The sequence below is a fragment of the Limanda limanda genome, chromosome 21 (assembly GCF_963576545.1).
Source record: "Limanda limanda chromosome 21, fLimLim1.1, whole genome shotgun sequence".
NCBI lineage: Eukaryota > Metazoa > Chordata > Actinopteri > Pleuronectiformes > Pleuronectidae > Limanda > Limanda limanda.
The window spans coordinates 1,996,345-2,016,963 of record NC_083656.1 but is presented as its reverse complement, the minus strand read 5'-3'; the positions used below and the strand labels follow the sequence as shown (position 1 = coordinate 2,016,963).

The following is a 20,619-nucleotide window of genomic DNA, read 5'->3' as shown; positions in this document are numbered from 1 at the left end:
CAAAAGTCGAGTAAAAACAACGCATCGAACGTAAAATAAAACTAAATTTGCAAGAAACAATTCAGTCATTATTTATCAGAGTCATAGAAAATCATAGACTCAATAAATAAACTAAATTTAATCAAATAACTTCGACCGCTGTTTCTGCCTAAACTCTGATTTCCGATTTTACAACTGCACTAACCGACAGTGACATTGCGAGTACCTGAATGCATCGCGAACGGTGAGGAGACGTGAACTTACTCAGAAACATAGCCGGGGCCAGGTTAGCTCGTCAAGCTAGCTCATCAAGCTAGCGCCAGGTGATAGACGGGTCCAGGTGCTAGACGGGTCCAGGTGACAGACGGGTCCAGGTGATACACGGGTCCAGGTGATACACGGGCCCAGGTGATACATGGGGCCAGGTTCGCTCATCAGCGGCGCCAGGTGATAGACGGGTCCAGGTGATACACGGGTCCAGGTGAGCACGACACACGGAAGCCAGTTGAAATAAGCCTTAAAGTAGATTTAATGGAGGTTCATCGTGTGAAGCTACATTCCATTAGCCGGCTAGCAGCTCCTGGTTCCGGCTGACGACCCCCGTCCTGCCGCCAACAGGCCCAACGACGCCATGTTGGATTTACAGGTGAAGGACCGTTTCTCCAGGTGAGTCAGGTGACCTCAAACAAAATGGTGGATAAAGACCACGAACCAGAAACCACGTGGTTTTCATCTAGAGTCCAACACCATGTTGCTTGTGGTGAATTTAAATGAGGATTTGGGGCTTTAAACTGCTGGCTGTGCATTATTTAGTGGAACAAATGAGCCGTGACACCGGGTTGGGAAATGATTAAATGCTAAAGCTGGTTTCAAACCCACAAACAGGCTGTTAATTAGTTTCACCACGGAACTGGGTCACTCCTGCATAAACACACGTCCTCTAATTCAGGACTTTACTGCACAGATTCTCAATTCAGGGTTTTAAAGGTAAATAAATCCAGGTAATGCTTCATGTGATGAGCCCCTAAATTCCAATTCATTACCAAAACCATCTCCTAAGACGTTTCCTGGAAATATTACACTTATATATACAGTTCAGGTGTTATACTTCAAGTACTTTCTAAATACTAAGTCCAGTGTCAACATTAAATCACATTGGTGAAGCTGGAAGAATCAAAATTTTTGCTTTAAAAGAGTCTGAAAAGATGAATGAGTTTAAGTAGTTTTCTGTTGAAGGACTAATTGATTAATTGACCTGTTGTAGCAGCTGCAGTTGACTCGTGTGCTTGATGTAAAAAATTTGGTAAATGATTTTTCCAAAACAAAAGTGTCGGTGTTTCTTGGCTGCTCATCTCCTTTAGTCGTGTTTGTGCTGCTGGTTGCTGTGTTATATATTTTTTTTGTGATTTGAAGGACAACAATCATCATCATTTAACAGCACATAAATAAAGTAATTACCGTATACAAACATAAGCATGCGTTTTATTTAAAGTAAGATTTTGACGTCATGATTTTGGGGGATTTAATATACAGGTCTATTTATTTATTTTTAAAATAATGACTTTAATACGTTGACTTCAAAATGATCAGTGACAAAGCAAAAGTCTGGAGCTGGAGGCAGGTTTTACTACAAAAGTTAAAATGTGTGTCTACACGAGTCAAAGCAGGATTCCACAGCCAGAGCTGCATGTCACCACCAAGTTGTCTAGTGTTTTGTGATTCACCACAGACGCCTCCATGGTCTTTAAATGTCTTCTTCTGCTTCTGCAGTCGGTTTCCTCTCTTTATTATCAGGTCGTTGTTCTGGGTTTTATTGCTGCCTAAAGGAAGCTGGTGTTCAGGGTCACGGCCTCCACTTCTGTTCGGCGTCGTTACTGTGTCAGGTCTTTATCAGTGTCTGTCAAATCTGTCCTCGGCCTCTTCTGAGAAAACCCGAGTGTGCAGGAAGTTGCCGCCTGTGCTCCTGCTCCCCCCCCCCGTTCTGTGCAAATCGAGGTGCTTGCACGGAAGTCAGGTTTCAGAGCCAGAAGACACAGGTGGCTTGATGCTGTGATAGTGAGGCTGGATGTGTGCGTGCCAGGATCCTGCTTCTGCTGCTGGAGCTGAGACATGATAGAGACGGGGTTTGCTTAGGTACAGTCAGAGAAGTTACCAGAGTTGGACAGGTGAAGGTCGGGGGATGGGGACGTTACCGACGGACGTTAAGAGACTTTTGAACGGTAATGCCTTTTTGTTTTCATTGTAATGATGTTTGTTGGATCTTTAAATTCCGGTATTACAGCGTGCGAGAGTGTAGTGTGAGAAAATATGCTCGTCACAACAATCAAAAGTAAATCTATAATGTTCACTTTAGTTCCTAGCTCTACTAGTTTGTACCTCAACAACAACCCTAACTTTTAGCATCATCATTTTCTTTCCGTCTTAAATCTCTTGCTAATACAATCTTCACTCCCAGTGTTGCTTCAAGTTGAGCAAACAAAACCAAACACTACAAAATATGATATTTCTTAACTTGTAATAAACATTGTTCCTGACATGATGGTGCTGTGGTATTTTGCCACATTTGCATGTTCTGACAGACGGTCCATCCCGGCCTCTGGATTTGCATTTGCCAGTCGGCTGATGTAGAGGATTGAATCAGATAAGAGATGTGAGCCGACGTATTTTGCCTACAGCGTCATAGACCGGTCTTACTTCTTATTCTGACCTAAATATGAGTTTACAGGTCACAAAAGAAAATGTTGACTTAACTGTTTACACACATATGTCACTGTAATGTCTTTGGATTTTTCCCTTGAGAGGTCACACAGCCAGGAGATTTGATATTGTTTAATTTGCCTTAAGAAATATTGTGGTGGTCACGTTAGAAGCAGAAGAAAAAGATAGTTCAGCTGACATGTTAGGAAAAGGTTGGAGATTCAAAATACAATATTTGACTTAATTTGCAGACTTTACTAATGTTGTTGGAATGTGTTGTATCGTTCACGTGTTCATCTGCTGTTTAATGATAACGATCTCCAACACACAGCAGTTCTCATTGCTCTGCAGTCAGGATATGTTGTTTCCATCACACCTGGCAAACAGTCCAGTGTGATCTGTAACACCACATTATCATATTTTATCCAACTGAATAATTGGAGGAGGTTTGAATGGGGAAAATTGCAATTTGCCACTTCATCATGTCTTCAGCCTGTAACCCTGAAGTCACGAACGCCATGTTTTCTGTTTCCTCAGACTGTGAACTGTTTATATCAGAGATCCTTCAAAATGAGGAGCTCAGTGAAACCGCCCAAGAGACGCGGAAGGTGCTGCTGAACAACTTTACGGTCGTCCATGTGAGGTAGGAGTTCACCTCCAAGAGCTGCGTCCGATCAGCAGGAGACAGAAAACTGCTTCTGCTGTTACCTCTGCCAAGGAGGTTAAGTTTTCATGGAGTCTGTCTGTCTGTCAGGATTACAGAGAAACTACTGAACCAGTTTCCATAAATGTTTGTGTAGGGGTTGAACGAGTCGGGAAAAGGGAATTTTAAATAACCTTCTCTAACATGGTGAGATAGCGGGTTGTAATCTCCAAGCAATCTTCCAGTTACAGTGTCATTTCAGTACACCATTATCCAACTTTTGCTGTTAATGTCACACAAGTCAATTGTTGCTGTAATTGCCTTAAACACAGATTGCAAAATTGAATTTGAAGGAAGTCGTTTAGTCTAATGGTGTCACCTTCAAGATGTCTTCCTTGCTCTTTTTTAGATTTCTAGCTTAAGTTTTAAAGCTCTCATAGGAGAATCTTATCAGAATAAATCACTCTTATTCTTAATTTCCAGACAGGATATCAACAGTCCTTTAAAACCCAGAGAACTGCAGCTCTCGTGTGAAGTGCAGTCGTTTGCTCCGGAAACAACCGTCTTCTCTCGTGTCGGCTGCACGACTCAATAAGAGACTCTTGCAGTAAACCTGTGGTTTTGTGGTCTTATGTGCAGGAAACAATTCGCTGAATGTGAGAAGCAAACCTGGCGCTGAGTCGTCTGAATGATGCAAGCACAGACATCTTGAGTGCAACATGTTTTGATATATGCCTAATTTGACTTTACAGGAACCTTCAGGAATTCCCCTTCCCATGTGAGTAACACGACCCTGAAACAAACCACCAGAGTCTTTTATCATCACTGCTGAGCTGTTGTGTTCAGTATGTGTGCAGATGACATGCTCTGATATAGAATAAACTGCACAATCTTATGACTGACATGTTCTTTATCTTCCTCTTTCACACACACTCCCAGCGGACGCCAGGGAGGACGACGGCTCTGATGACAACCGCAGCTCCAGCCTGGGTCGCTCGCTCCCGTCGGACGACGCCTCGGACTTCCAGGACGACGCCGGCCCTGACAGTGAGTTCACCACACTCCCGATTCCCCCGTTTGTTTCAGTGCGTGAAATCTATTTGCGCAATGCAGAGATCCCGGCTCCAAAAAACGTGTGTCTCTGCGCGGCAAAGCGGCACTAATGGCTTTTTCCTCACTACATTAGTTTGAGGGTGAAATGGTTTTGAATTCGAGCAGCAAACATCGCACGATTATATTTATCTTTCAGCTCGTACCGGCTGGTTCAACCGGGGACAATAAGAGGACATTTTTAACTCCAAAAAGTGACACGTACATGTCGGCAGTGGTGTATAAAGTACTTGAAAGCCATACTTGAGTAAAAGTACAGATATCTTACCTGAAAGTGACTTCGGTAAAAGTAAAAGTCTCCCGTCAGAAAATGACTTGAGTAAAAGTCTTAAAGTAGCTCATATTAAATGTACTTAAGTATCAAAAGTATCTGGTGTTGACATTTAGTATCAAAAGTAAAAGTACAAGTACCAGAATTAAAAAATGCAAAGTGCTTTTTATAGATCTAAGACGTCATTTAAAAGTTGATATGATCGAACGTGATTGAACGTGTAATATCAAAGATTGGCGACTTCCTGTTGCGTTTTCCGTTACGTTCCGCCACAATGTCTTTAAATGGAACTGTTGTTGTACTGTTCCTTGAGGGAAAAAAATGATAAAAAAATAAGTTCTATATATATAATATATATCTCAAATAGTAATGGACTAGTGCGTAAAGCCCGTGTTGCGCTAACCTCCGCAGCTCAAGTAATGAGACAGTTTTGAGAATGTAAGAAGTAGAAAGTACCGGAATTGGTGTTCAAATGTTACGAGTAAGAGTAAAAAGTAGTCAGGAAAATAAATACTCAAGTAAAGTACAGATATGTACTGTAACAAAGTATTTGTACTTCGTTACTTCCCACCACTGCATGTCGGCATCGTCTTGGTAAACACACGTTTCCGCTGAATGGCTGTGGAAGGAATTCGGTATCGAGTTGTCCCTGAAACCCCGACACCTCGCCGCAGGAGGCGCGGGCAGGTTTTGCTGAATGCTGTTGCTCGCCCTGTTAATTTGAAACCACATCGGTGAAATTCCCCCTCTTGTCCCGGCCTCCCACCCCTTCACCCTGCTCCGGTGACATCACAGGCTCCTCCTCCCTCTCCTCTCCCTCACAGCCAGTGAGCAGGTGAAGGCCGACCTGTGAGGAGAAGCAGGGCTGCTCCTTCACCAACCGATTGGTGACCTAGAGCGCCCTCCAGTGGCAGGTCCCGTGCTGCGGGTCTGGTTCCCTGGGCTGAGGCCGGCACGGAGGCAGCCCACACAGAGAGGAGGCTGTGGAGCTGCAGGCTAATGCGGTGATTGATTGACCCCGAGTTCCTCTATTCTTTCACAACCCGGGTTTGAAATACAACACTGTACCTGAGGGGCCGTGTGGGTTCTGTCCCTCTCTCTCTCTCTCTGTATCAATCTTTCTCTCTATCTTCCTTTCTCGGACTTGCCCTCCCTCCCGTTCAGACTTCTTTTCTTTTTTTTGTATTTGAGAATCTATGCTCCAGCTAATAGCGCTCGACGTGACGTGCTGCAGGTGGGCTTTACCGACCCACCTCCCCCCTGCCTCAGGTGCCAATCTCCGTCTCAGGAGGTAATGTAGGAATCATCTGGAATTTCCCGCCGCAGTCACTTTGTGTTACCGGTAGTTAATGCCAGCTGGATGTAGTCACAAAAACAACAATCCCCTTATTTGGAAACGGCGTAATGAACAGTTCCGTCCTCCGCCCACCGAAGAGTTACCGCCGCCTTTTACTCCACAACTCTGGGAAAAAAAGCAAAGTAAACAATTCACGGCAGATGGCGGCAACATGGACCCACGAGGAAATAATAAAGGGCGAGATTTCCTTCGGGAGACAAACAAAAATCAAACTATAATAAAAATGCTTTAAAAATTCCCCTGTAGGCCATCATGGTAACACGCCCAGCTACCAACACGCCGTCTGTTACCGCGGAGCACGCCGGTTGTTTACGCTCCAACACGATGTCACGCCATTGTCGATGTTAAATGTGAGAAATAGCCAATTATGCCGCATCCCCGGAATGTTCTCCCCCCCTCCCATCTGCATTTAGCTGTTATGACCCCCCACTGACGCCACTTGACACCGAATAACTACACTTAAAAAAACCAAAATCACCATTTTTTTGCCGGATCAATAATCACAACATTTGATTCCCGTTAGAGAAAGCTACACGTCTCGGGGCCGTGGCGTTTTTATTGCTGTGGGGCCGCAGCGGCGCCGGTGCAGTGAATGCACCGTGTCCTCACCGAGAGGGCACCGGGAGTTCAGAGTTCATCCCCTGTTCACAGGCGGCTCACACTCCTCTGCCGGGAGGGAAGAGGGGCTGCTCGGGACCACCCTAATGAAATCAGTGACATTTTATCGAGGAAGACTCGTCCGTGATGAAGATTTAAAACGTTCTTATATTCCTTTTAACGCCGACGTGAGCTCGTTACGGTGAGTTGCGGCGTTCGAAGAATAAAGTTGGACTGGGAGGAAAAAGGCTGTTGCCATCGAGTGTGATTGTAGTATTTTATTTGGGGCTTACTGTACACAATAGAGACGTTGTGACTCGGAGGATGTATGATCCGTGGTAATGGCCCGGCTGCCTCGGCTGCTCCGTGCTCCCTAACCAGAGAGTGAGTGAGTGTGAAGTCGATGGTTCTCTCTCCACGTGGGCGGAGCCTGTGCCGTGTGATTAGACGCGGTGGCCCGTTGTCTCCAGCCGACTCTGTGACACCAGATTTGTAACGGCTGACAGGAACAGATGGAGGCTCCATTGTGAGTCTGCATGGTAATGTGAACTGAGTTTCACCCGCCGACCGCTCCGGTGACCTGACGGAGCCGGCAGCCTCCGCCCGGACTCGTCTGCCCCCTACAGCCGGCTCCGCCTCTCTCTATTCACCTCCCTCTCCACCTCCAGCTCCACCTCCCTCTCTCCACCTCCACCTCTCTCTCCACCTCCCTCTCCACCTCCCTCTCTCCACCTCCATCTCCACCTCTCTCTCCACCTCCCTCTCCACCTCCACCTCCACCTCCATCTCCACCTCCACCTCCACCTCCACCTCCACCTCCCTCTCCACCTCCCTCTCCACCTCCATCTCCACCTCCCTCTGTCCACCTCCAGCTCCACCTCCCTCTCCACCTCCATCTCCACCTCCACCTCCACCTCCATCTCCATCTCCACCTCCCTCTCCACCTCCCTCTCCACCTCCCTCTCCACCTCCACCTCCACCTCCACCTCCACCTCCCTCTCCACCTCCATCTCCACCTCCCTCTCCACCTCCCTCTCCACCTCCCTCTCCAACTCCATCTCCACCTCCATCTCTACCTCCCTCTCCACCTCCATCTCCACCTCCATCTCCACTTCCCTCTCCACCTCCCTCTCTCCACCTCCCTCTCTCCACCTCCCTCTCCACCTCCACCTCCATCTCCACCTCCATCTCCACCTCCACCTCCACCTCCACCTCCACCTCCACCTCCACCTCCATCTTCACCTCCCTCTCCACCTCCCTCTCCACCTCCATCTTCACCTCCCTATCCACCTCCCTCTCCACCTCCATCTCCACCTCCACCTCCCTCTCCACCTCTCTCTCTCCACCTCCCTCTCCACCTCCATATCCACCTCCCTCTCCACCTCCACCTCCCTCTCCACCTCTCTCTCCCTCTCCACCTCCACCTCCACCTCCCTCTCCACCTCCACCTCCCTCTCCACCTCCATCTCCACCTCCACCTCCATCTCGACTTCCCTCTCCACCTCTCTCTCTCCCTCTCCACCTCCCTCTCCACCTCCCTCACCACCTCTCCCTCTCCATCTCCACCTCCCTCTCTACCTCCCTCTCCACCTCCCTCTCCCTCTCCACCTGCCTCTCCACCTCCATCTCCACCTCCCTCTCCATCTCTCTCTCTCCCTCTCCACCTCCCTCTCCACCTCCACCTCCACCTCCCTCTCCACCTCCATCTCCACCTCCCTCTCCACCTCTCTCTCTCCCTCTCCACCTCCACCTCCACCTCCCTCTCGCCACCTCCCTCTCCACCTCTCTCTCCACCTCCCTCTCCACCTCCACCTCCCTCTCTCCACCTCCACCTCCCTCCCCCTCTCGATTTGAGGATGTTTCTCTCTCGCTCCCCCCATCACACACACACGTACATTCCAGTGTGTTTTGCATACATAAACAAAAAACTTCTCCCTCTAGTGTAGACAATCTATTCCTCACACACACACACACACACACACACACACACACACACACACACACACACACACACACACACACACACACACCCCCCCCCCCAGGAGACCCCCGGAGACAGCCGGGGACGGGGGGGCTCTCCGTCCTGTCGAGCTGTTTGCAGGTCAAGTTTATGAAGTGGAAACGGCCTGTTTGTTTTCCTTTGATTGGGGAGCACCGCTGGGCGCTCGGGGGGGTTTGCAGCGATGACAGAGCGCCGTGGGAGGAGCTTTGTTTCAGGAGGCGTGCAAAAAAAAGAGAAAAGAAGAAGAAGAAGATGGCGTTTTTGAAAAGTCGTTGTCTTCTTCTTCTGTGATCGTGGTGATGCTGTCGGCCGGGTGCAGATCTCACGTTCTCTTGTGTTAATGAACCGTTCGAATCACATCATCTCACATTAAGTGTTTTATTTACTGTAAATAATTTGGTTGATATTATTTAATGTCTCTGAGATTTAAAGGTGATTAGATACATTTATCAATTAATCGATGAAAAGTCTTAATTGCTTAAAACTCAAGGTGAGTTTTTCAAATCACTTGCTTCAATAACATTTATTTTTGCTTTCACATCAGACAAAGAAGCTGCACTTTCCTGAAATAAACAAAGTGAAGCAAAGGGTAATTTGACAATTTAAATTTTTTATGATTTAGCTTTAAGTTTTAAAAAATACACCCCAGCGTGACTCCTGTCAGTGATTACATCTCCAGTATAATTTCCTAAACCAATTACTGGCAGTAGAATGCGGTGGGATAACCCATTTGAAAGCTATATCTAGCTGTGGCCTATTCCTCATTTGAATACTGCACAGTAACAACATTATTACACCGTGCTGGTAAATAGAATAGTAAATTAAAATTTTTGTCATTTTGGCCGAGCCCTGGAAAAGCTATTTAGCGTGAAGTGTTTCTGAGTGTGCACGTCCCGGCCTCTTGGCTGGAGGAGCCGGAGAAACAAAGCCAGCTGACGGATGGATGCTCCATTAGAGGGTTAATCAGCTCCAGGTGCCAACTGGCCCTCGTCTGCGGGTGGAGTCAGATGGAGTCGCTGAGGAGGAAGAGGAGGAAGAGGAGGAAGAGGAGGGTGGTCGCTGCTTCACACAGGAACTAATGACTTTCAATGACAATGTTTGAACGCCGCTAAAGAAACAGCAACAACCGGTTTTCCTCCTGGTGTTTGTGTGAATCCACCTGGACGCAGGTTTGTGACGGAGCCATCGCCTCACTCGCTGAACTCTTGACCTTTTGGCCTCTTGCCTGTCCGACCCCCGTGACCTGTCTGCACTCACTCCGCAGTTGAGTGAGCGCCCGGCCTTCCTCTCTCAGATCCCGCCCGTCGCTCACCAGGTTTCTCCGGACCCGGCTGATAACCATCTACTGTATCCACCCGTCGGAGAATCTCTCGGCCCCGGAGATTAATTTTTCACCCGTTTCGTCGGTGTATGGATTTCATGACATTTGCATAGCGGCTGCTCGTTTGCGAGGAAGCGAGGAACATGTTAATGACCTCCCCCCTCCCTCCCCTCACTCTCCTTTCCTCTCCACCCTCTGTTGCAGCCTGCAAGCTTTTCTACAAACACACACACACACACACAGACACACACACACACAGACACACACAGACACACACTCACATTACGAGGCAGGAGCAGGCTCCGTGCATCGCTGCGACTGCTGCTCGCCATCAGGGTTCAAAAGTTCACTCCATTCCCTCAGGGCTACTGTGCTGCTGCAGATGCTGATAGTCTTTTCTTTCCCTCTCTCTCTCTCTCTCTCTCTCTCTCTCCCTCCCTCTCGCTCTCTTCTGGCTGCCTTTCTCTCCCTCTCTCCCTCGCTGTTTACACTATTAATCTTGTACACTCGCTCTCACACGCTCACTCACGCTGCCTGGCAAGAAGAGAGCGGCTTGAAGGGGGGATTTGGACGTATTTAACCGAAGGGCATCCATCACTCTCATCTCTCTCTCTGGCTTCACCCCCCCCCCCACCCCCCCCCACCCACCGAAAGCCACACTGTGTAGTTTTTTGCATCCTCCTGGTTTGTGAGCTCTCCCGTTGCAGCTCTCCCCTCTCGTTTGCTTTGTTTTATTGTTGCATTGCATATAATTACATCCCTCCGCTGCCTCTGGTGTGGCTGCGCGCTGAGACCCGGGGAGAACAGGCGAAGGTAAATGTGCAGCAGTCCATCTGTAAGGAGGCACGGAGGCAGAATGCAAAGTGGGAAGCTGGGGCAGGGTGGCTCCTAATCTCCCCCAGAGCTGTCAATGTCACAGACAAATAGCAAAACTATCAGATGCGGCGGGTTCACCCAGAGGTTAGCGTTCCCAGGTACCTCCTGCATTCACTCCCTCTCTCTCTCTCTCCCCCTGCCTTGCAAATGAGAATTTGATTTTGCCCTCCACTGGAATCCATTCCTGGAGATGAATGAAGTTTCGATGCCAAGCCCAGGTGGCCCTGCTGATTTCTTAGGGAAATAAATGGAGATGGGAGAGATGTGTTGGCCTGTAAACAGACAGTGACACCACGGCTTCCAATGCCCCTGGGATCCCTCGGTTTAATTGTTGCTGTAATGTAGCACTTTAAGGTCATTAACATACCCTGGTGGAGTTATTCCTCTTTACACCGGGATCAACGCATGGCTGGGTGTGTGTCTGTGTGTGTGTGTGTGTGTGTGTGTGTGGCTTAGATGTCGTGTTAGGATTGAATATCTACAGCTTTTAAAAATCATTGATCTATTCATGATACTGACCTGAGCTGTAAGTCGGCTTGTCAAAAAGAAATGGAATCAGAAGTGAGTGGAATGAGGCCTCGTTTTATTGTGAAGGAACTCGACTCGTGTTGTTTAAAGTTCGTTTGATTTAAATAAACCAGTAATGCATTTAGATAGTTAACCTCAAAATATCAATCAAGTAATTACTGTTGAAAACATTTTATAAAATGCAAGACTTAAATGAATAATTAAATTCAGTGTTTTATTTTTAAAAGGCTATTCAGCTTTATTTGATTGTAATTGTTATTTCGATATCATTTTCAGTAACTAAGTATTAAAAAAAACATTTATTAAATAAGGTTCATCTTTCTTTTCATCCTGTTTTATATCCTTTTTCTTCATATGAGTTCATTTTTTTATTGTCACTAAATCAGTTTTGAATAATTTCAGCGGCAGTTACTGTCGTGCAGGAGGATTTACCGTTTGTGTGAGTGTCACACGACAAAGTGTTGTGTGTTTTTCTTAAAACAAAATAAAGAGGATAGAATAGTTAAAGGAAGTTAAAGATTTAAAAAAAAAAAATGTTGAATATGGAAGATTTGTACAATTATCTTATTATTTTGACTCGTAAATGTAAACTGTGATTTTAAAATTTACAGTTATTAACTGACAAAATACCTTGTGATTCTTTTACGGCATCTATTTACAAATGAGCAATATTTTTTGTAGAAAAAAAGGAAATAAATACAATAGTACTGCAGCATTTTGTAATTTACTGTGAAAAGGCCAAATCCAAAGTAATGTTTCTATTATTATTATTATTATTATTATTATTATTAAGACAAAATGGAATCCGGCTAAATTATAAAATAAAAATATCACAGTAATTATGGTAAAGATATAATAATAAAAGATAACATTTATAGAAGCTGCAATAAGAAACTCATTCTTCATGCATTATCATCTTTTTATGATTTCTAAAGGGAAACTCGTACGGAGTTTTGAATTATATGAACCCAAAAGAAATAAAAATGATTTCACCCATTGAAAATATTTGAATAGAATTTTCTTAAATAAAAAAATTCCTTCAGATTGAACCTGATCTGAATCTAACTGAGCGTTTGGCTGCATTTTGCTTTGAGAGAAATAATTTCCCTGTGACACCTGTTGCCTCCCGACCTGCTGGTGATTTATGGAACGAGTCCATGAATAAATGCATCATGTAATTGTTTACTGGCATAATATGTAACGGAAGTGACCATAAAATAAGAGTGATTATATGTAAAGGTAATAGGCATGAGATATCGCTCGGGAGCCCCAGTGCATCGCCTCAGAACCGCTTTGAACATATTCACTCACCATTATCGCCGAAATGATATTTGAAGCATTTTAGTGGAAATAACAGAAGCGTTGTAAAGTTGCAGTAACTGTGCATTGGTGGGGGGGGCGAGTGTCTCTGGAGTGTGTGTCCCTTCAGGCTCGCTCGCCCCGTCTCTATCACCGACTCTCCTGTGGGCCCTCAACTCTCTGTATTTATATCCCTACAACTGCAGGGGGGCTTTCTTTGTTTTTATTCCATTCTTTTTTCTCTCTCCCTCCCCATTATATTTATATTTATATATATATATATTATTTTTTGTGTGTGTCTGTCAGTGAAGCAGCTGAAAACCATCCCCAGCGATTAGAGGATCATTGTATCTGCAGTTAAGCGTTTGAATCGTGGTAGTAAATCTGGAAAAGGGAAATTCCGGGTCGCTGCTGATCGCCGCCCGGAGGGAAGCTGGTGTCACATTGTAAATTTAGCCCCTTAGTGTCTGAACGCAGGTGTAGAGCTGAATTAAACCCAGAATGACTCGACATCTATTCCTGCGCAGGAGCCACCCACGTTTTATTTCTCTTCCAAATTGCTTCAAATGTAAGAGTCGGGACAATAAGAGCGAAGCAGCAGATTCGTCTGGGTGGCGTGTGGCTGCAATCTCATTGATTTTTCTTTTGTTTTTTTCCAAATGGTTTAAAGAAAGAAACCAACCTGTGCACGTCGGAGCTTTTATTAAGGCGTCGCTCAGTCGCAGAAGCTTTTATCTCAAGTAAACCGAGACAGAGATTTGTTCTTTTAATCTGATTGACATGTGTGATTAAAAAAAAACCAAACCCCACCTTAATCCCTCCTGCATAAAGTCCCATTGAACACCAGCTGTAATGCACTGTGTGTTTCCTCTGGTTTTGAACACGTGCATTAGGAGGTTCTAAACACGGTTCATGTATCGATGACTGAAGTCCTAATCAGATCAGGGGAGGAGGGAGGAGGGGAGTCGTTCTGCCCTTAACCTCAGTGCCGCTCAGTCTCCCTCCTCCCTCCCTCCCTCCCTCCCTCCTGACCGCCACCCCCCCCCATCAAAGGGCCTCCTGCGGTAATGAGGAAAAATGTATCAATTTAGCCGTGGCCTGCTCGCAGATTGAGCGCCGGGCGGGTGAAGGTGCAGCGAGCGAATCCTTTCTCCTAATCAAGGACGGTATCGGAGAGGACTGCGGTCTCGCTCGCTTCGTCTGTGGAATCAGCGGCATTCCTTCCCCCCCCCCCTTCCCCCCCCTTTGCCCCCCTTACCCCCCCCCAGGGGCCGGGGAGCCTCTCTCTGCCTTCTGTTTCACCTCATCAGCAGAGTTCACGCCGAGGTCGGGTCCTGCCCCCCCCCCCCACCCCGATGCTGCGTTCAATGCAATACCTCTTGCATGGAGAAGGCAGCGTGAAAGCCCCCCCCCCCTTGCTCAAGGACTGAGCAGAGGAGAAAGAGAACATATGATAACTTGCCCGATTTTGATTTTCCAACCTTTTCTACTCTCAATAGATTTATTAATCCCATTGATCCTCTCCTCTGTAGCTTTTTAAAAATCCCTTTCCTACAGATTAGATGTGTTGCATTGAAAACATTTGTGTGATATTAATTTGCCACGAGGTTCATTTTCATTCTCGGCCTTTTGGGCAATTTGATGTCAAAAATCTGAAGCAACAGCTTATTGTTTTAAGTCATTTTGAATTCAAAAATGCACTGGATTCAGTTTCTCAAACGTAACGAGCACGTAAATATCTTCTGGTCTTCGAATGAACGTCAGAGGAAGAGAAGCGGTTTCAATCTGACTCGTGACGGACATTTTATCGACCAAATGTTTAATACAGAAAATAACTGATACGTCAATAATGAAAATGACTGAAAAGGGCATAAAAGAATAAGTAGTAGATCACGTTGTGAACGAAGGGAACCAATAAAAGTTGTGTTGCAGGAGACGAATACAAGACGATCACACACTGTCAACATCACAAAGGAAAATAAATTTAGTATCACAAGCACAGAGATAATAATAAATGACTAAATACTAAAGATGCATGACACACACACACGCACACACACACACACACACACACACACACTAAAAAAAGAAAGATAGAAGGAATAGATGAGACACTTGTGACAACCAGGATTCGACGCCACACGACAGATTTCAACACAGCAGATGATGAACAGAGCCGGATTAATATCAGTTCATTTTTATTTTCTTTGAAGACATTTCACTCATCACACTCGTTCCACACGACGCCGTCTGTAAATCAAACATCGTAAATACAGTAATTTTCCACAAGGACACGTTTTAATATATTTGCGAATCTATAAATCGGCCCTAATTTCAAGTGACAATAAAAACGATCGTGTGGATTAATTTCCTGAAGCATGGAATTGCTAAAAATGTGTTTATGAAAGCCTGGTTTTAAATCCTGATGAGTCTCAGTTTCCTGCATCTTCCAGTACGTCTCCATGTAAATGATCACAGAAGTGTTTCTGCAGCCGGGGACACAGCGTGGACCCCCTGCTGGGTCGGAGCCGTCCCTGTGCCGCCGCTCCTCGCTCGCTTCCTGCTCTCAAAGTGAAAAGATAATGAAGCGCCTGCTTACTTTCCTTTTACCGTTCCCATCATCTGTACCACTCAACATCTCCGGTGCATTTCTGTGTTTTCACAACATCTCCGTTGCATTACGACCACCGTTAGATCTAATGTCACGTATCAGTCCTCCCACCCACCCGACCATTTGCCTTCATTTTGATTCACTCTCTACCCAGCCTTTGATTGACTTTCAGCCTAACTAAAGTGGATTTTAATGAGAGAATACATTAACTCCCTCTGGCCATGCTAACATAAATCAGCCCTTTCTTGCAGGATCAACTGCTGAGCTCATAACACCATGCTGCGAGAGTGTGAATAACCAAATGAGAGATCGTGGCGGTGGCAAACTGCTGCCAGCTCAGATGCATTGTTGTGCGTAGCCCTCCGAAACCCACCCAGCCCATCAGGAGTTTAAAACAAGTTCAGAGAGGAAGCAGCACGAAGAACTCGGGTCAGCTCGCTTATGGAAATGCTCCTTTTTGTGTCGGGATCAATTAAACACATATTTCTGGTCAATTTTCTGTTGATTATCTTCTTCCATTTGGAAACTGGGAGGTGACTCAAGTCTTTTCTTGCTGATTCCCACTGAGAGCCGTTAGATTCAGTTATCACGGCCCCGGTAGCAAGTGCTCACCTTGATTTACGAAACACGGGGAAGCGACTCGCAGCATCACATCCGTCTGCTTCTCTTTGTTGGTAATTGCACTCAGCTAAATAGGTTATGCTGAAATATCAATAAATTGCCATCAAATTAATGTCAATACCAAAGCTGTGGATGGGGCTAATTAAAACGCAAAAGGGATGAAAATGAAGTCATGGCATTGCCCTGAATAATTGATGCTGCAATTTATGATTTTTATGAAAGAGTGCCGTCTGTCTGCGAGTTTGATGAGGTCTTAATGAGATGCATTAATGTGTCTCTCTGCGCCTGGTCTCAAACTCAAAACTCAAACACCAGGATGGACGCTGGGCTTGTCTTTTTTTTTTCAACGCTCTAAATTACACGTTTTCAAATAACATTACCTCCTGAATATCCACTTAAAATTGCATTGGTCCCAAAGAGGTGTTAGTGTGTGATTTTCATTAAAAGAGGCATTGTTGTTAACTCAGGACCAATCAGACGCTGCCTTTGTTTGAGGAGGGATCAGCGACGGGAGCAGGTCGATGCTTCGAGGCTCTGCTGCGACCTCGTGGAAGGATCCAGAACCATCCTGCACGTGTTTCAGTTTCCTTCGTACAAAGGACAGTCAAGTGAGGTCAGGTCACTCTGCGGCAAAGTGTTAAACACGCACAAATGTGTAATGTTTATTGACTCGAGCAGATCAGAGCGATCCCATGTTGATTCTGCACCTCCTCATCTATTAGCCGGGCTGGACCTGGGAGATGGATGAGGAGCGAGGGAGGCAGACGGATGAGGGGATGAGAAGCCGGCCCAGAAGGGAAACCTGGCCGTGCTGCTGGCGGATGGATGAGGTGCAGGAGCGTAATGACTGCTCCGTGTTATGATGAACTGAATCAGGTTCTCTTTGACAAAAACACTCCTGAGCACCTCTGTATTTATGGTGTCACCGGTCAGTCCGTCCACAAAAGGCCGGCTGGTGATGTGTGAGCGTGTTAGAGCGGCGAGGTGTCTGAGGCTCGGCTCTGGAACGACCTGCTCATCCGTCAGGCCAGCGGCGGCGGGTTGTCGGATCACACGCTGGACTGTTGAGACGTTAAATCCCAGGAATGTTAACCAAGATATCAACTTCATTATGAGAATCATTCTCATCAAAGTCCAGAGAACCTCCTCCAATCAGCCACTTTGAGATGGGGAAGAGTATTTAGTAATTTGAGGTTCCTGGTTTTGTAAAGTTGGGGTCGGGGGTCTTTGTTTAAGCTAGAGGACCCTGTTAGGGGGGTGACATGTTTGGGTTTCCCCAGCAGTTAAGCAGGGCCCCTTTGAGGGGGGGGGGCCCTCAGGCATTCCCCTTGTCATCAGCAGAGTGAGGTGTCACACCGGCTCCTGGAAAAGGTCTTTAAATGGTTCCTGTGTTTCAGACTCAAAAGCCGGTTCCTGCTCGGGAGACTAATGCCTGTTGACTGATGAGCTCGGAGGAAGCAGAGCTTTGTTTCTGACACGTGGGTAAACCGGGCAGAAAGTGGCTCTAGAGGTCAACCAGGGGTCAACGACTGGAGGCCAGACAACCGGTCAAGTGAGCTCATTCCTCGTTAGAACTTCTGAACCGTCCTGAACCAGGAGCAGCCGGTTCAAACCGCTTCTCCGGACGTGTTGTGGCGGACGAGTGGTTCACGTACAGTCACATATAGATTCCAGCGTCTCCATAAACATAAACAGCCGAGCAAAGTCATCTCCAAACTTCTCCTCCGGCACAAATGACTCAGTCGACTTAATGCCATCGGGAATGCATCGTGCATTGCTTTCCCAACAACTGCACTAATTAACTCGAGGCTCTTAAGGTTGTGCCATTGTCCTCTCATGTTGGAAGTTTGACTTTGCAAATGGATGAGAGTTGTTGGAGTCCCCACAGGAAGGTTGGTCCCATTAAAAGTGCAATGTGAGCAGATGAATGGAGTGCAGCGCTCAGCAGCACCGTGCACGTATCGATCCCGGCTTCCTACAGCCAGCAGGGATGTATTTGATCCACAGGGTCGGAGCCTGTATGTGTGTGTCTGTGTGTGTGTGTGTGTGTGTGTGTGTGTGTGTGTGTGGAGCTGCAGCTTAGTAGGCGTTAGTGGTGAAAAAATTAGCTGATTCATCTTGTGGCTTGATTTGTTGCTTTAATTTAATTATAAATCAAATATTTTTGCATTTTGAACTTGTGGCTAAAAAAAAAAGGCATTTAAAGAAGTTATGAGAATTTTGACTTGTTAAATGATTAGAGCCACAATGATTTGTCAGTTGAAATCTGCATTTTTATGTTTGGCGATGTGTAAACTTTCATATTACAGAATAAACAATGCTGGAAAGATATGTATTCCTGTTAAAATCATGTTTATTTTCCCATATATTTGGTCGTATTGGTGTTTTCATAATTATAGTTATTAATATATAAACTGTAAAATATCAAGCCTCAATTCCATTTTCAGTAACAAGGATTTAATAAAGACATCCTGCGAATTATTGCCAATTTTTAAAATCCGTATCAGAAATGTTTAGACCCTAGTTTCAGTATCTAGGACGTGTTGGGATCTATTTTCATTCAGATTATTTATATATAAACTGTGAAATATCAAGCCTCAATTCCATTTTCAGTCATAAGGATTTAATAAAGACATCCTGGGAATCATTGCCAATTTATTAAATTTGATCAGAAATGTTTTACTCCCTAGTTTCAGTATCTATGTGTGCGGCTCTATGTTCATCCAGATGAACTGTGTGTGTTCACAGACTTCAGTGACATCCCTCCTGTGGCGGCTCAGGACCTCAGCAACATCCTGAAACAAGGCTACATGGAGAAGAAACGAAGAGGTACAGCTGCTTCCAGACATTCTACTCAATAAGGAAAAGTGCAAATGCTGTATATTAATAGAAACCTTCATATCTGTGTATAATCAGATCACAGCTTCTTCGGCTCCGAGTGGCAGAAGAGATGGTGCGTCCTGAACAACTCCATATTCTACTACTTTCGCGGTGAAAAAGGTTTGTATGAGAATCCACCATGCAGAAACATCACAGCTAAAAACCTAAACTGAATCAGATAACAGCCCCAGAGCCTGTCCCCCCCCCCTGTCCCCCCCCCCCCCACAGACAAACAGCAGAACGGCTGCTTCTACATCAGCGGCTACAATGTGCAGCTGGTGCCCAACCTGAGAAAAGACTCCAGGAAAAACTGCTGCTTCGAACTCGTGGCTCCTGGACGACGAGCGTTTCAGGTCTGGATGAGCACCACGACCCCCATGTGCAAATACAAGTGTGTGTCTGTGTCTGTGTGTGTGTGTGTGTGTGTGTGTGTGTGTGTGTGTGTGTGTGTGTGTGTGTTGGGAATTAAAAGTGAGGCGAGAGATGATGTTGTGGAATTGGTGCTTAGATGCTTTGAGACGACAGGAATTGTCCTTTCTTAAAAAGTTGCCTCTCTCCTCTCTGGGAAATATCTAAAACACATCGAAATATCTATATTAATAAAGAAACTGATGGTTTTATGTAATTCAGAAACAGACTCTGTTACGTAGTTGGTCCACTAGGGAGCAGTGACAATTTATCTGAAAAACAACTACATGTGTTATGTGATTAGATCTGAAATTATTCATCCACGTAAAATGAAAACCTTTTATTTGTGATTGTGTTTATTTAAATAAATATTGTTCATATATTGTTATCCGGCAGATTTGACTTTTTATATGTCCTAAATATTTTAATTACTCTTCTAATATTTTGATAATTCCTACAATGTAATTTCTATTTAATGCAATTTTCTATCTTAAGAGGGGAATTTTCCTATTAGCTTTTTTATTTCCAAGCCGACTGAGAGAGAGATTTGTTCTGTATCTCAAAGAGGAAAAATCAAAGGACTTTTATTTCTGCGTAATGCTTCTGCAGATGAGATGATAATTTCTGGATTATTGCCGCTCTGTCCCTCCAGTTCACGGCCAGCAGCCCCCAGGAGGCCAGAGAGTGGGTCGACCAGATCAACTTCGTCCTGAGAGGTGAGACTGTTGCTTTCTGGCTCCCAACACAGACAAGGAGATTTAAAAAAAGTCATGAGTGGAAAGAAATAGATTTTTGGATTAAATAAATAAAATTAACTTTTAAATAGTCACAAAGATGAATTATAAAACCCGGTTAAAGCGGAATAAAGCCTCTTTTCTTTCTGAGGGTTCTCGTTGTTTCCGAGGAGCTGGAAGGTCAGAAGTGAAAGAGTCTTTTATCTTCTCTGACTCCAGTGAAAACCACCGAATCCATCACCAGCTGCACACAACTCCTGAATCTCCCGAGTCCACAAGTCGCCCACCGTGTGTCACGTGCACCATCATGTAGCTCCAGTTCTCCTCCTCCCCCTCCCCCCCCTTACCCTCCTACCAAATTCCAACTTACAGGAAATTGATTGGTAGATGTTCTGGTTATCCTCCAGTGACATTGATTTCTGCCTGGACCTGATACCCTGTGTTGCAGTGGCCCGTCGCCTGCAATGAGACGCCTCCTCCGTCTGAGCGAGCGCTGCTGCCGCCGCGACTCTAAAACGGGCTCGGGCTGGGCCACCGATTTGCGGGAAGTAACCGACACTCGGCAGTTTGTCTTACTTCCTTCCAGTCCGGTTTTACTACGAGATGCAGGAGAAGCAGATGATTCCTTTAAATCCTCCTGAATGAACCTCAGAATGAACCAGGCTTCATTCTGCTTTGCAACGGC

The 20,619-nt window shown here is 45.6% G+C and overlaps 1 protein-coding gene across 1 annotated transcript in view; it reads left to right on the top strand.

The window, feature by feature from the left end:
• Positions 1-2,031: 2,031 nt before the first annotated feature.
• skap1 (src kinase associated phosphoprotein 1) overlaps positions 2,032-20,619 on the top strand; it is a 31,322-nt gene continuing 12,734 nt past the window's right edge. Inside the window, exons 1-8 of the mRNA XM_061095492.1 lie at positions 2,032-2,198; positions 3,214-3,319; positions 4,072-4,097; positions 4,259-4,366; positions 18,661-18,741; positions 18,829-18,912; positions 19,021-19,145; positions 19,853-19,916. Of these exons, the coding sequence (XP_060951475.1) occupies positions 2,159-2,198; positions 3,214-3,319; positions 4,072-4,097; positions 4,259-4,366; positions 18,661-18,741; positions 18,829-18,912; positions 19,021-19,145; positions 19,853-19,916 (634 nt within the window). The 5' untranslated portion in view covers positions 2,032-2,158. The remainder of the gene's footprint in view (positions 2,199-3,213; positions 3,320-4,071; positions 4,098-4,258; positions 4,367-18,660; positions 18,742-18,828; positions 18,913-19,020; positions 19,146-19,852; positions 19,917-20,619) is intronic.